The sequence below is a fragment of the Epinephelus lanceolatus genome, chromosome 11, assembly GCF_041903045.1.
Source record: "Epinephelus lanceolatus isolate andai-2023 chromosome 11, ASM4190304v1, whole genome shotgun sequence".
NCBI lineage: Eukaryota > Metazoa > Chordata > Actinopteri > Perciformes > Serranidae > Epinephelus > Epinephelus lanceolatus.
This window is the reverse complement of record NC_135744.1, coordinates 11032819-11049451: the sequence shown is the minus strand read 5'-3', so window position 1 is coordinate 11049451 and position 16633 is coordinate 11032819. Positions and strand designations below refer to the sequence as shown.

Genomic DNA, 16633 nt, shown 5'->3' with positions numbered 1-16633 from the left:
CTACTTATCCTGTCCGGAGGTGAAAATGTTCAAGCATGCAGAAACACTGGGTTTCTTTTTTCCTCTGCTGTGGGCTTCTTGTTATTAGGATTGCATTCATGTTTTGTGTTCTCACACATTTCTTATCGTATTTGACACTGTGGGCTCCAGAGCGAAGTGTGGAACGGCCTCTCAAGTGTGAGGCAAACACGTGCAGCCATAACGTCCCATCGCTTTCTTTGACATTAATTTTACATGAGTAAATGGCTGAACAGCCTCCCCCTCTGTATGGAGGGAAAAACATGAGCTTCCACATTTATATTTGAATTTGCTTGGCTATCTGAAGATGAAATAATTAGACCAGAAACACTGGACAGCTCTGCTAAAGATAAATAACCTCTGGATGTGTACTGACACTTAAAGAACACTTGAATTAATTTGAACTTAATGTCCTTCATCCTATTTCCCCTTTGAATGCAGCAACAATCTTGTTTTTTTTACCTTTCTTTTTGTTTATTCTTTGTCTTCAACGGGATGCTGTGAATACATGTAATGCTTTTATAATTTAATACAGTTCATTCAAATGATCATCTCTCTAAAAGATCTATAAACACATTAACACTATAGGAGGCTTTAAAGTGATGGTACTGGCTTATTTTGACACACTTGTCAAATATTTATCACCACAATATGAAATACAACGTCAATGTGGAAGATATCAGTGTCATTTAAATGTCTGTGAATGATCTCATTTTAAGGACAATAATTTTCATTTATGACATTTGAAGAGTGGTAGAAATTATTTTTTGAATTCCTGTTTGTGGATTTGGATTAATAACTAAGTGCTGTGATTGCTCAGCAGTGTTTGACCAAGTGTGAAATGTGACACATTATTAAAAATATTCTTTTAAATCTGTGAATAACATAGTTTTTATTTTACTAAAAAGTTTTCTCAGCAAAAAGTAACCAACTCTGTTAATCTAATGCTGCGATGAAGAGCAACGCTGGCCACTCTGCTTTGGAAATGCTCCTGTCTCTTTAAATATTCTTGCAGTAATTCCTTCAACATGCATATGGCCATAAAAAAGAGATAAAGCTTCAAGTCATCCACACAAACACGGGCATTTTGAATTATAGAGCAGCAGCTTCCTGTATTTTACACCTGCAGGGAGGGGAGGGAGGCTCAGCTGAGTTCACAGCACACAGCCTCGGCTGCAAGAGCAACAACAAGTTCCCCGCATCTCTGCTTCTTTTTCTTTTTTCCTTTCCTTCTTTTCCAGTTCCTCCCTCCATCGCTCTTACATCTGTTGTTTCTACTAACTAAGAATGCTATTGCACATGTTGTGTATGGTGTGGGCTTCATCTGTCATTTTTCTGCAAGGCAGGTAAGAGATGATTTTTAAGTAGTAGTATATCAACATTCCTGAACTTATTATAAAGCATATCTGTAAATTGCTGTTTGTTAAGCCATTGTAATATAAATGCATGTGTGTGTCACAGTGTTGTTATGGAATTAACATGAGTTTACATTGGCAATGCATTGGGTGGTCTTTGTGCTTGTTTGACAAGGAGCATGTAAACATCACTGTTCTCTTAAAGTGAGAAGAGTCCTGCATTAAATGTGTCATTTATAATGTAAAATGCAGGATTATACTAAACAGATGGAAAAAAAAGCTTGATTTTAGGTGATAACAGGTGCTGAAGTAATTACACAGATGATTTGCATATTTAAACTGGATCTTTGAATAAAGATATTTAAAAATAATTTAATACATCTAGTCTGAATACACAGTATATGACACCTTTAAATTACAAAATGCATGTGCTGCCATCCAGTAAAAAATAAACTGATAGCCACTGTATTTTAAGTGAGATAAACCCTTCCTGGAGGAGAATTTGAGGTATTAAATATTAAGTGAAGAAAAATATCAGTACATCCAGAGTTTGTTTTCTCGTCACTTGGCAGGTCTGTGCTCTGCAAAGAGATGAAGCTCCCGAGCAGAGCAGCCAAGGCTCCCTCTCCATCTGACTTTCTAGACAAACTGATGGGACGCACATCTGGCTATGACGCCCGCATCAGGCCGAACTTCAAAGGTAACACACTGTGGCGTGCGGTGGGAGGACCTTCCTCTGTCAGGACAGGTGTGGGGGGAAAGTGCGATCTGCGTAACAATGTGGCCGGTGAAGTAGCACAAATCACTCACAGATGGGTCCGGAGTAAGAGGAGCTGCAGGCTGAGATGTTTTCACACAGAAGTCAGGTTTTTTGTCATTTGTTGAACTGTTTTTGTGCTGACCCACAGCCTTGGGTCATGATATTTTTCATTTTTTACCCTGGCATGTTACCCCACAGGCCCATTTCAGTTCAATCTTGATCTCTTGTTGTGAGTGAAGCCAGCAGATTCTCTCTGACATACTTCCCCCTCTGTCTCTGGGGTCGCATTTCATATATATTTCATACTTGCTCCACATCCTTGTCAGTGCATGCTGGGTAAATCCCGGCTGATTATCTATAAATACACTAATGTAACTAAAGGAGAATCAATAAATTATTGCCTCTCAGGAAATGAGCCCCTGAAATATTTAAAGTTTCGGTGGGCGACAGATGGACTACACTAATGGGAGGGTACTGGAAATGACAACATAATTTCATGCTGGTTATCTTGGATAAGTCTATTTATCAGGACACAGCATGGCATATTATGAAAAGAGCAAGCAGATGTTATTTTGCCAGAACGCTCTGCTCTTTACCGGCTTTAATACTTCATGCAGCCTCCTCAGAAAACATCATCAGTGGTATTGAAGAAATCAGTGTGACTGTAATCTGTGATGACAATCTGTTTCTCTCAGGTCCTCCAGTCAACGTCACGTGTAACATCTTCATCAACAGCTTCGGATCCATCACTGAAACAACTATGGTGAGAAGATTCCTTATAGTCCTCATTTGGATGATCTTTTAGTAACAAAAAAATTGACCCTATGATTTTCTGCAGATAAGCATGAACATCTGCTTTTATCATTGATTATTGAATATCAAACTTGGACTATCTAAATAGTGTTAAGAAGATATATTTTTTGACTGTCCTCGCTGTGACTTTAAGGTGTCACTAAATGAAGAACTAAGTGAAGTACAAATGTGACAACAAATAGCAATTCTGTTCCTCAGGCCAGTATTCAGTATAATTATGTTAAAGGTATCAACTTTGGTGGAGTCAGTAGTGTTAAAACATGCATGTTAGTGAAGTCAAGCAACAGTTGCACTCTACTGTATCTCTTGGCAGTGACACCCCAAGGGATTTTTCATAGGCGTGCCCAGAAATACCTAAAGTTATATCTCAATTTCAGGAATTTTATTATGCTGTTGTAGCATGTAGGCTAGCATTCGTAGCGTACTGTTGCATGCAGAATGCACACAATCGGGACATACTACTTACTCATAACACTACGCCCTGAACTTTGACGCCCTTGCTTTTATATCCGTTACATGGAGATAAAACAAATGCCACTTACGGAGTTCACCAGAGATGGAGATCAACCTGGGGTGATGATTATATTTGTGACAGTGAAATTACATCTGCAGTTCTCTGTCATTATTATTTTTTAAGTTATGTCCTTTTGTTGTTTGTAATATTCATGATTATTTTGTTCACTTAAACAATCAATACTCCTATTATTACTGTTCAACTGGTCCTCAGTTACTTGAATGTCATCAGTCATTGCAACATCTGACATCTGTCAATATGCTGTCAAACAGCTGTCAGCGAGCTGTCTGGCTGTCATCTGTGTACAGCTCAGTCGATGTGACATATTGTCGCTGCACAGAGGATTGTGGGTCAGAATAGCCAGAATAGCATGCTGGCTTGCATACTGCAAAATCGGACCAGATGTAGTAGAACATCCTGGTATTTCTGGCATACTGCATTTGACATACTATGTATCGGGACATACTAAATCTTTTTCTGGCATACTATATAGTATGATAGTATGAGTATTGGTACGCACAGATTGTCAGTGTGCAGAGTTGAAGGTCCAGTGTGTGGGACTTAGAGGCATCTTTTGCCAGAAATGATATATATAATATTTATAGCTAAGTTTTCATTAGGTCATAATCACCTGAAGCTAAGAATCGTTGTGTTTTGTTACCTTAGAATGAGCCATTTATATCTACATACAGAGCGGGTCCTCTCACAGGAGTCTGACCTGATATTTCTACAGTAGCCCAGAGACAACAAACCAAACACTGGCTCAGTTTCCATGTTTCCATCAGTTGGCCACCAACTGATGGCAGTTTCAAGGGTGTATGTGAAAGCCATAGATGTCTGGGTGACAATGTGCCTTCTTTTGTTTGCTGCACTGCTGGGGTATGCAGCCATAAAACTTTGATTTCTTATTTTACACTTAAAGGGGAATTTCGGTTTATTTCAACCTGTCTCCTATCGTCCTAAATTAGTTTCAAGTGACTAGTGACATAAAAATAATAATTAGCATGTTAACCGTTAGCCTAGATACAGCCGGGGCGCATAGTAGCGTCAGACCTGTTAAAACCTAAGTGAACAGGCAACCTTCAAGTGCAAAGTTAGTCCACTAAACAAACTTTTTTTCCACAAAGACAGCCTCATATCGTTAGGATAAATGTCAGAGAACATATAGAAAATGACATGTAAACGTGTTGTCTTACCTTACCGGTGTGGTGCCATGTTTGTTTACCATTTAGCTCTGCTTTCCAAAGCGCGGCCAAAATATCGCGAGAAGAAGCAGCGATCTCATACCATGCCTGAAATCTTGCGAGTTCATTCATTTATTTTATGAAAGATTTATAGACTAATGGCTGACTTTTTGCCAGACTTCGACTTTGTGGAGGAGGAATTTGATTTTGCAGAGTTTGATGGCCGCCCTTATTTATTTGAGCCAGAATACACTGACGAAGAGCTTCGTGAAATTGAAGAACGGAGGAGCAGAGAGAGAGAGGCGCAACAGGTAGAGGACGAGAGAGGAGGAATGGCTGCTGCAAGGCTGCGTAGCTCTGGAGATTGGTGGTGTACCTGTGAATGCTGTGCCCCAGTGCCCACAGAAGAGGAATCCCTCTGTTGCAAGGGATGGGACCGGTTGCAGCCTTATTTTCAAGGTCTGGATGTGACCGAGGACGAGACACCTCCACCTGGAGTAACGTTAGTATCCAGCTGGGCTTTATCTAGAGCTCGCCAGATATATTTCGGCCGTGCTTTGGAAAGAACTAAAAGGGTAAACAAACATGGCACCACACCGGTAAGGTAAGACAACACGTTTACATGTCGTTTTCTATATGTTCTCTGACATTTATCCTAACGATATAAGGCGGTCTTTGTGGAAAAAAAGCTTGTTTAGTGGACTAACTTTACACTTGAAGGTTGCCCGTTCACTTACGTTTTAACAGGTCTGATGCTACTATGCGCCCCGGCTGTATCTAGGCTAACGGCTAACATGCTAACTATTATTTTTATGTCACTAGTCACTTGAAACAAATTTAGGACGATAGGAGACAGGTTGAAATAAACCGAAATTTCCCTCTAATGTTGTTAATAATTTCATGTACATAGACTAAACCACTTCAGTTAACATTTTGAGTTTCACAACAATCCTGTTTCAATAGGTTAAGTATCTGTACACATGTGTTAGACTATTCATTGTTCTTCAAATACGCTATTGTCCTTTTCAACACAATTATACAACTTTAATTTAAAGGAGTACATTGATTATAAGGGGAAAAAACATTTACTCAAGTTTAATAACACCACACAGAGGCCTCTGATTAGTTTTCACTGGCTGGCCAGCGATTGTATCAGAGTGGTCGTGGCCCCGTGGCCACCCCTTGGTGGCGCCACTGTCTTTTAGCTTCTGAATTATTTTTCTTCCACTATCAGGATTTAGAAGTACACTTGTTGTTCTCTCATATAACTGCTTGCACCTCTTATAAGCTTCTTAATTACCAAAGAGGATGGCAGTAGCAGGGCAAATGAGGTTTAAACTGTAAGAACTTTAACAGGAAAGACCATAAAAGTGATGCTTAAAAACCTTTGTTTGTTTGTCTGTTGTAGGCACTTTTATAGTTGTATTATTGTTTAATATCAGTTTTATATTATTATTTGGAGTTAGAATGTGTTGTTATAATCAACATGTGCCACTGATTTTTGTCACAGTGGTGGAAGATGAACTAATTACTCTTTACAGTGCATTTTACTTTGCTAATATTTAATTAAAAATTACTACTTAGTAAAAGTAGCAATACCACTGTGTAGAAATACTCTGTTAAAATTGCCTTCAAAACTTAACTTAAGTGCAAACATCATGTGCAAACATCACTTTAATGCTGCAGCTGCAGATGGGGCTAAGTATAACTGCTTTGTATCCTGCTGGGTAGCTTAATGTATAACAATACAGTGTATCATCATTAATTTGTTGATTTTATTTTGTAATAATATAATCAACAATCATTTTAATGTGGAAAGTAACTAGTAACCAAAGCTGTTAAATGAATGTAGTGGAGTGAAAACATTTATGAGTGTATTTACAGACGTTAGCTGTTCTTAAAAAAAAAAAGCCTCAGCTACTTTAATTTGCTGCCAATGCAGGAATCCCAGCTATGTTCGTTGGACAACAGAGCTGGTTGATGCTCGTACATCAGAAGCATTAGGCTCTTTGGTGTTAATTCATCTTAAGTGTTTCTGGCTCTCCTCCCTCTGTTTGGAGAAGCCATTTGGAGCATGTTTCATGATGCTTAAACATACTGTCATTAGATTATGATTAATTGATGACTGTAAACACCATCTTGTAAGTTCATTACATAATGTCAGCTATGATTTTATCATCTCTCTGTCACCATCAAATAAGGGAAAATCCTTTATTCATGAGGTCCATGGAGAGTGTTTGGGGACAACCTTGTTTTTTTTTTTTATTTATTCTAGTTTAGAGTTAGGAAGACTCATGCTTTTTCTAAAATACCTCTTGGGAGAGCCATCAAACTTTAAATGATGAAACTTTAAGTGGAGTTTTCTGTCGTTTAGGTCACGGGCACTCAAGTCTTTTTGTCAGTGTTTATTTATTTATTTTTGCTTACAGAGAGTTTGCGTGTGCACAGTGCTCATTGCCTGCTGAGAGACGCAGCAGGTTCATTTGTTTCTTGCTTGTGACTTATTACTGTTCACAAGATCTTGGCCCTCTCACATGGTTTATTAAAATGACACAAGAATTAGATGCATAGACACATGCAGATTAAGAAAGCATCTTCTTGACTCTAAAAAACACCTCACTGCAAATAGACAAAACAAAACCGAGTACTTTACAGTCTATGAACCAAGTTAAAAAAAATGCTGCTTGTAGAACACAACAGAAACTGTTTCCAGGGACACTAAAGAGTGATGCACATGGCTGGGACACATTTGTTGTTGCTGTGTTTATTGGTTTATAAAGATATTGAAGTTGGCTATCCATTAGTGCCATTGAAAAATGAGCAAAAATGTAGTTACATTGCTTTTGTTTATTTTAACATTATGACTGCATGACTCAGATAGTATTGCAGATATCTGTTGTTAGCCTAGCGTTAGCCTTTTGCTTTTTATGAGCCTGCCAATTCAAACAATCTGATTAAATACACCAGACCCACATAAATTGCTTATGGAAAAAAAGGACTCATACTATCACATACTTTAAGAAAGCAACAATAAATACATTTTAAGTAACTTACCACTTCTTATTTAAGATGAACACAGTTTTGGCCTCCTTTTACCTTGTATGAAACAGGCTAACATTATCTTAGCTGGCTTTAATTATTTTCAGAATTGTCACCAATAGGCTACCTTTGAAGGACGGAAATAAATTGCCACTTGACGTCATGAATGATATTTTCAAATGTATACCAACCCTTTCTGTAATGAAAGAACACACATCTGTTACTTGTTTTGTTGTTTGCTTTGCTTTTCGTTAACTGATAGAAAGTGATGTGTTACACTTTGTTAGTCATGTCAGCAAAACCTACAGGTAGTTTAACTTGCTCATCCCGTATTACAGGTTCTGAAAGTACCTATTAATGTTAAAGTCAGCAAACAGAATATTAACATGTTTCACAATGAATTGTGTGTGTATATTTTTTAGATTATTTGAATTAGCATACTAATAATGAGTAAAAAGCTAATGCTAGGTTAGGTTAAGTCAAGTCATAAGTTTCCATTTCTGTGTATGCATTTGGTTGTCTTTTCTCTATTTGCAGCATGTTGAAAAATGTATGACTTTTTTTTTTGGTTTATTTGCTTGTGTTTACTATTTGCATGTGTCTTCTTAATTTGCAGTGTGTTGAGCTCTCAGGACTACTGTACTTACAAGCTTTAAACTCTCAATATGATTGTACTATGGCATAAACTATTAAATTACTACTTGTGGCTACATATTTTGTGTCAGTTACTTATAACTGTAACAATTTTAATTCCTAATTATAACTTAATTCCATACTTTAGGACTACCGGCTCAATGTATTTCTGCGACAGCAGTGGAATGACCCTCGACTGGCATATAAGGAGTATCCAGATGACTCTCTGGATCTGGACCCTTCGATGTTGGACTCCATTTGGAAACCTGACCTGTTCTTTGCAAATGAAAAGGGAGCAAACTTTCACGAGGTTACAACAGACAACAAACTGCTTCGGATATTCCAGAATGGGAACGTCCTCTACAGCATCAGGTGATCTTGTTGTTGAATAATGCAGCAGGATTTACTTCTATCAGATATTATAAATCCACTTCCATGGTTTGTCAAGTGGCCAGCTGAATATAAACTTCTATCTATGAGATGTATGAGCCACTAAGTATATGTTCCAACAACATGTTTGTTTCACTCCAGTTCAGTTCAGCTGTCATTGTGTTGTCCAGCACCCACTGTGAATAATAACTGCAGGCTAAAACAGAATCAGGTCAGTAATGTGGCACTAAAGCTGTGGTGAATTGTAGCGTAATGGTTTTCATTAGAATATATGAAAGATGAAGCAATGTTTAAAGCTCTATTAGCAATTATGTTAAGCATGAACAAAATGATCAGCTGCCTCTCTGGTTACTGAACCTTTAATGTAATAGCTAAACTTGGGAAATGAATAACTAACTAAATGACCACTTAGTGACTTTAATTATTAGTTTCACTAAATAAACAGGGCCAGAAAGTTTGAAACTGTGAAAAATAAATAAATATATTTCTATAAATTTATTATTGCCCTTCATTCACTTACTCACATATGGTTAGCCACTGTGTCTATTGGACGACACTGAATCCAGATTACTTGCTTTCCTCCTCTCTGCAGTATTGCTCATTTTGTGAGACTCTTCACTTTGTCCTTGCTGGAATAAAGAGTAGGGGTCCTTAAAAATGAGTGGCGAAAGACATCATGGCTCAACAAAAAGAGCAGCGGCAGCAACAGATACTCAGTGATTAGACGTCAGTAAAGTCCTTGCCAAGACTTCAACTGAGGAATGGGATGTTCTTTTTTCTTGACCTCTATGTCTTGTAAGGGGGGAGTACTCTTCTATTTTTGCCAATTGTGCTGCCGTGTTCTCAACCCACTTTATGTCAAGCCCTCCATACAGGCTGACATATTGTCTGTCAGCACCTGTCAGTCCTTTGTGCGGTTTGCGTGGGGTGCAGTGAGGTATAAAGATGGAGAGGAGGACAGGTGTCAGAGAGGTTAGAGCTGCTTGATGTGACCCTTAATGTAGGGTGAGTGTGCAGAAAGACTTTGAGTGAAACATAAGCAGGAGATGGCTGGTGCTGTGGGTTTAGTGCTGCTGGCTAGCTGGGGATCTACTCATGGATTGCAGTGTGAGGGTATCACCTTTTCATTGTACACACCATCCCAGTGCCATTACAGTGTTGCTGTCTCTGTTTTCCAGGCTGACCCTTACCCTTTCCTGTCCTATGGATCTGAAGAACTTCCCCATGGACAGCCAGACGTGTACGATGCAGCTCGAAAGCTGTGAGTTCATCCTTTAAAGCAGGCTTGAGAGCATTAAAGATACAGTATTTTACATTTAGTATTTTTTTTATTGCCAATGGGTGAAGATATTGTAACATAACTTAAAAAAGAGACAGCTTGTGGACTAACTTCTATGTAAAGGACTTGGGAAGATATTTTATTTCCGATATTTTCTGGGAAACCCGAAGGATGTGATGAATTTTAACCAAGAAATTCTGGCAGAAAGCCCTCAAGGCAACTTCTCCCAACAGTGTGCTGCATCTCTTTTCAGCTCTGTACAGTGCTAACAGCTTTAACGTTAGCTAAGAAATGGAGTCCGCTAATGTCAACAAATGACCAGCACCCACCACACACGTGTTTCCATTGTGTACATTTGGCAACAGCAGCCTGCAGACTTTCGTTTGGGCGTTCATTTACTGCTGAGGTTTGCGCTGGCTGGATTTGAGCTGTTACAGCCGCTGACTGAGGGTCTGTCTTTGCAGCTGCCGCCCTGTTCCTCTGGGGGATGTTATTTCTTAGCAGTGGGTGTGAAGTGCGCTAGCTAATTCTTGGCTCATTTGTAGTCTAAAAAAACATTAAATAAATCACACTCATATCATAATTTCATTGCCCCCTGTGTGAAAAAGATTCCAGAGGAAACACTGACATGTTAAATGTATTGTAATATTGTGGTGTTAGCTGGCTAATGTTAGCTAACCTTGGTTTGCTTGCCAATGTGGGCAAATTGCTAACAAGAAAATGTAGCAAAATACTGTACTGAGTGGATAAATTCAGCTAATTTATCCATACTTGTGGGGCTGCAAATTACTATTATTATTATTATATATTATTATATATTATCAGCTACAAAGCAACCAACAGCAGATCCATGTAGCATAGCTAAGTTACAGCGACCTGGGCAGCCAATGACTGTAACCAGTGCTAAGGTTAGCCAGCTAGCTGTAAAGCTACGCTGCATCAATCTGCCTATGGTTGTTTTGTAATGTCAGCTGATAGTTGGTAATTTGCAAAAAGCGAGACAGTATCATGGTGCAGATATGGTCCAAATGAAATCTTGTTAGTCACTGTTGTGGCCCATGCAGGTGTTGGCTTGCAGCTACAGGGGATGCCACAGTTCACTTAATGGCCTTAGAGAGAGGTGTCACTGAAACTTCCTGAAAGTTACACACAGAACCTTAAATATAGATTTTATCATAAACTCATTATGTGCCATATAGTACCTTCTCTCTGTCTCTTTTCTAGTTGGCTACACCATGAATGATCTCATTTTTGAATGGCTGGATGTGGGAGCGGTGCAGGTGGCTGATGATCTGACGCTCCCTCAGTTTGTGCTAAAAGAGGAGAAAGGCCTCGGCTACTGCACCAAGCACTACAACACAGGTATATGACACACGACGACCTGCCAGCCAACATCCTTGACAGATACTGTCAATCAACTTCTAATAAGACTGTCAGTTTGCACCTGTATCTCCTCCTGTGGTTAGGTAAATTCACCTGCATCGAGGTCAAATTCCACCTGGAGCGTCAGATGGGCTACTACCTGATCCAGATGTACATACCGAGTCTGCTCACCGTCATCCTGTCCTGGGTGTCCTTCTGGATCAACATGGATGCAGCTCCGGCCAGAGTGGGACTGGGGATCACTACAGTGCTCACCATGACGACGCAGAGCTCAGGCTCCAGGGCCTCCCTGCCAAAGGTCAGACAGTTTGGTTTGTGACACTCAACATTAGAAAATCAAGTTAGTCATTATTTTTTATACATTCTGGGATGATTTCAGGAGGAAAAGGTGCATTGAAGTTTTCTAATTTACAATGTTTTAATGTGTTTATTATTATTGAGAGCAGAGGTGGTAATAATTTTAAGAAAGTACAAGTTTTAAAAAGCCTATACTCATGGCATAAAGGGTGTCACTTTGTGTTGGAAAGTGGCGGGGACAAAAGGGGTCAGATGAAAAACGTTTTTTAAATGGTCATAAGTGATTTCAGGCAATGTAATGGAGGGATTGGTATGAGGTCAGAGTAGATAATTACTGCGGTTTGGCCGCTGTAATTATATCTGACCATTGAATAAGAACAGGGGGTCCAGGGGTCCTCACCCACAAAATTATGAGTGTCAAACACATGTCCTGCATTCTGGTGAAATTTTGTGCAGCAATTTATAGTTGGAATGTCTTTATTCATGTAAAGGAAAACACATAATTCAGATGGCAGATGACAGTTTAAATATAAAAATGTAATGGAATATTAAGCAAAATTTGAATTGCTTTCAAATATGTTGTCACTGCTGAGTCAACACACATGTAGGCATCATTTACTCTTCCATCCTCCAGCAGGGTTGTATGAGGAACTTGTCCATAGTCAGTGTATTACCTATAATGGATGTCAGTCAGCAGGGCCCCAGTTTGGAGAAGCAGGAAAGCAGATTGACATAAAAGCCAAACAATGAACTGCTGTGGATACAGCAATAAAACGTATTTTAGCCACTTAAAAAAGGCCCACCTAAAACAATCAGTATCAGTTTAAGTATGCACTATATTAAGAGTATTTTCACTTTTCCATCAGACAGCAATTTCTGATGGGGAACTGAAGCCATTATATTGTCCTCTTCAAAGCCAGACTCCATTGAGGAAAACAGTGATTTAATGTCCCTGAACACTGGAGCTGCTGGTCTACCGCTGCCTCAATCAGTTATTTTGGAAGGGTTATTGTGTGACTTTGCTGTTTATAGTGATTAGTTTGGATTCACCAAAGTCACACAATAACACAAACTTACTAACTGAGCAGCTGTAGACCAGCAGCTTCTATTTTAAGCAAGCCAAAATGACTGTTTTTTATCAATGGAGTCTGGTGCCTTTAGCTGTGGAACTAATGACTTCCCCATTGGAATGGGCTGTCTGACCAAAAGGTAGAGTGCCATCTACTGTAGGTAATATGCTGACTATGGACAAGTACTGCATACAACCCCACTTTTAAAATCTACACTATCTCTTTAATAGCTCATAGGTATTGTCATGTTTACAGAGAACAAATGGACAAAATGCAGTTTAATTAAATTGCCGATCGGCACATGTGTGGTTTTGGGTCATTTTGGAATCAGTTGGCTAGAAGGGCTTATTATTTTTTGTTTACCTTTGGACAGTGTACTTTTGATTTTCCATACTTGCATTGCATTGTATATTTCCTCATTGTGCAAACGCTTTCAAAAAGTCATGGGGACAAAATCAGCCAAGTGGTGGGGACATGTTGCCAGCACTCCCAGTGTCAGTGACACTTATGCATGATGTAGGTCCAGGCAGGAGTTTGAAGGCCTTTGCTATGCTCAGTGCTGGCTTTCTAATTAGGCAGGGGTACAACTTTAAATTGAGCCATTTCAGTTTTTGAACACAGGTGCATACCTATTTGTTCCAGTCAGTTCAATCCCAAATTTTATTCATGATGCACTGAGCCGTGATAGGCCGTTTAATGCCCCAGAAATTGAAATAGAAAGGACTACATGCATGGTTAGAATTGCAGTACTGAGAGAAGGATGCAGATCATTTTCCTTAAATAAAAGTAGTTATACCACAATGTGAAAAGACTTCACCACAAGAAAAAGCAAGACTATTAAAAAGCACTGATTATTCCCCAAACTGTATCAAAAGTAAAATAACTGGTGCAGTGTCCCTTTTCAGAGTATTACATTATTATTATTCCTGTGGTGTTATTAGTACAGTTGTTGCATCTTTATACGTGTTAATGCATCAATAATAATGATGCTTTGAAGAAAATGTAACATATGTTGAATCTAACTTGTAGTGGAGTATCTTTATAATCTAGTTTTGTAAAGTTTAGTTAAGTTATACTTCTTCCACCTCTGTTTAATATCAATGAAGATCCACAAAGTAATCCAACATGTAACTCTTGACATGGAGTCATAATCTCATGTCTTTCATGTCACTGGCTAACATGGCATGAACGCTAATATTTACTGAGTGACTTCCCTAATTTGATTTTCACGGTTTCGCAGGTGTCCTATGTGAAAGCCATAGACATTTGGATGGCGGTGTGTCTTCTCTTCGTGTTTGCTGCACTGCTGGAGTATGCAGCCGTTAATTTTGTTTCACGCCAGCACAAGGAGTTCTTCAGGCTGAGGAAGAAGCTCAAAGAGCAACAGCGGCAGAGAGCTGTGAGTGCAACCCACCCACTCAGCCCCTCGGGCAGCTGTCACCTGCTATTCCCTGCGCCCAGCTATGCACGAGCTACACAACTCAGCTGCATGTTGCACTCCAGCCGGGAAATGCAGACAGCACTGACCTGTAATTAATTCAAGCCATCACCTTATTCCACTGTTCTCCACATCTTGCGGCCTCATGTGGAGAAGAAAAACACTGGAGACAAAACAGGCCAACGCACCTTTTAAATATAAAATATTTCTTAAATGAAGCAGTGTGACAGCAGCTGCAGGACTCATTAATACCTTGTAATATTTATAACGCAATACACAAAACATCTGCTTGAGTCCTTTGTACTTATTCATTTGTTGGGATTATGCAACGCCATTGAAATTTGCTCTGACTTCATCTCCAAGTGGTCTCATTTCACATTAATGTCAGACCTGTATTCACTTTGTCAGAAACAGATGATGATTGCTTGTTAATGAGGATTTGAAAGACACATGCAGCATACAGGAGCTGTGTCATGACTTTTCCATCATGCAGTCTATTTGATGATTCAATATATGTGCTGCTTTTCCTCCCATCAGCAGGGAAGTGGTGACAGTAAGGTGAAAGGAAAAAACATGTCAGGCAACAATGCTCCTCATGGGAACGTAGTCCAGCAGTGCAGTGCCTGTGCCAGGGTATGTACCGTCGCCTTGTTTAGTTAAACACCAGCCAGCCAATCACTGGCATCAGTGAAGCTGTGTGATTCTCACTGAGAGCAGATGGTTATTATGTGCTGTGTCTTTTTCTTCCCAGGAGGAGGAGCTGGCACAGCAGGGTTTACTCTTCCAGAGTTATGGACTTGCCCTGGCAGCAGGGACCGCACAGGAAATGGATGCAACGCCGGTCTTCGCAGATTTACCTCCTGGTTTAGGTTTCTATGATATTCGCAGGCGCTTTGTGGATCGAGCAAAAAGGATTGATACCATTGCCCGAGCTGTTTTCCCCATGAGCTTCCTCATGTTTAATGTCCTCTACTGGCTTACCTACAAAGTTCTACGACATGAAGACCTTCTAGCCACGCTGTGATGACACAACGAACGAGGACCATAAAGACACTGGATACCTTTATTTCTGCTCTCTTCACTGAAACATTTACAGGCTGAGAGTCCTCAGCTGAGCCATGCAAGATACATTGTGACTGCATGTCCAGTGTCATTGGGACATTCCAAGGCATGGAAGAGTCCATCAGTTTCTTTACATTTTTAATACCTCCAAAGAAATGCACTTTGCCTCAGCACTGATGCTTTATACATCACACCTCAGTGTACAGTATGTGTGTATAGTCAGCATCTTTAAGGTCCAGTGTGTAACATTTAGGGGAATTTAGTGACATCTAGTGGTGAGGATTGCAGATTGCAACCAACTGAAATTTCTCCTGGTTAGAATTCCTTCAATGTTCATTGTTCAGGAGGTTTTTACCAGGAGCCAATTTATTTGCAGAGGTCTCCTCATCTCCTAAACCATCAGACCAGGTGATTTAAACCAGTAAAAACACTGAATAAAGCAGTTACACGTTACAAATCAGTGTTTTCCAATGTTGTTCGGCTCGTCAGAGACAGGCCACGAGCCCAGCATTAACGTTAGGCAATTATACATGAAAGAAAACATAATTATTATATTATATTCCACTTCTGCCAATATAACCCCTTAAATCCTCCACCCTTGCCCTTTAAGATTATTATCTCACACTTTTTTGGGGAAAAAATATCCGTATGTGCAGTTACTGTAGCTTCACTGTAGCACATTCTTAGCACGCCTGTATTTTGTTTATTGTTATTTAACTGGTGCAGTGGTCAACAGTGTCCAGAGCCACAGGTTTCATACAAAACAAATATCACTACGGGCAGGAATTACACTGTGAAACAGCAGCGACTCTGCTGTGTCTCTCACCTCAAGTGACACTTTACAGGCATCAAAATGTTTTGTTTCTATGCAGGCTGCAGAAATCTCAGATTGAATGCTATTTTGTAATGGCATGACTATTTTATCATAACGTAATATTTATCAGTTCACATTTTAGACCCTCCCATAGAAAGCCTGTCTGTAATAAAGAATGGAATAATCTGTTTATGCGTTTCAAATTTAAATTAAGGCATTTAATGCCTAAAAAACTGATGGACAAATTGTCCAGAAATTTTTAGGCATCACTATTGTACTGATATAATGGCATGGCACACACATTACTTTTATCATTATTCAGCCATGTCAGTCATCGGTTAAAGGCTTCAGTTTCGTTCTTGTATATTGGCCAAAGATTTATATTATCAAGTGTGCATGAGAACAGTTATCAAAACATATTGCTTAACTTGAGTTCTCCTGAGGCCTGCACAATGGGTGTTGTATTGGTGTTTAACAAAGCCCAGCTATGTTACACACAGAGTATTTTTTTCTTTAGAAACAAAAGTATCCCTGAAATAATTTGTTGCTCAATATGAAATAAAGAAATGGTTTAATTTGAAATA

At 39.3% G+C, this 16633-nt stretch overlaps 1 protein-coding gene across 1 annotated transcript; it reads left to right on the top strand.

Moving 5' to 3' along the window:
* Positions 1-884: 884 nt before the first annotated feature.
* LOC117266524 (glycine receptor subunit alpha-2) lies at positions 885-16633 on the top strand. Its single transcript, XM_033641781.2, has 10 exons — positions 885-1364; positions 1946-2073; positions 2829-2896; positions 8465-8688; positions 9885-9967; positions 11210-11347; positions 11452-11666; positions 13976-14134; positions 14711-14806; positions 14925-16633. The coding sequence occupies exons 1-10, from the start codon at positions 1306-1308 to the stop codon at positions 15195-15197; spliced, it is 1443 nt and encodes a 480-aa protein (XP_033497672.1). The 5' UTR covers positions 885-1305; the 3' UTR covers positions 15198-16633.

Bases quoted from the DNA above. Each gene is read 5' to 3' on its own strand.
- LOC117266524 (XM_033641781.2), top strand. From the start codon at position 1,306: ATGCTATTGCACATGTTGTGTATGGTGTGGGCTTCATCTGTCATTTTT. The intron at 2,897-8,464 runs GTGAGAAGATTC...TCCATACTTTAG, and splicing joins CCATCACTGAAACAACTATG to GACTACCGGCTCAATGTATT. The intron at 14,135-14,710 runs GTGAGTGCAACC...TCCTCCCATCAG, and splicing joins AGCAACAGCGGCAGAGAGCT to CAGGGAAGTGGTGACAGTAA.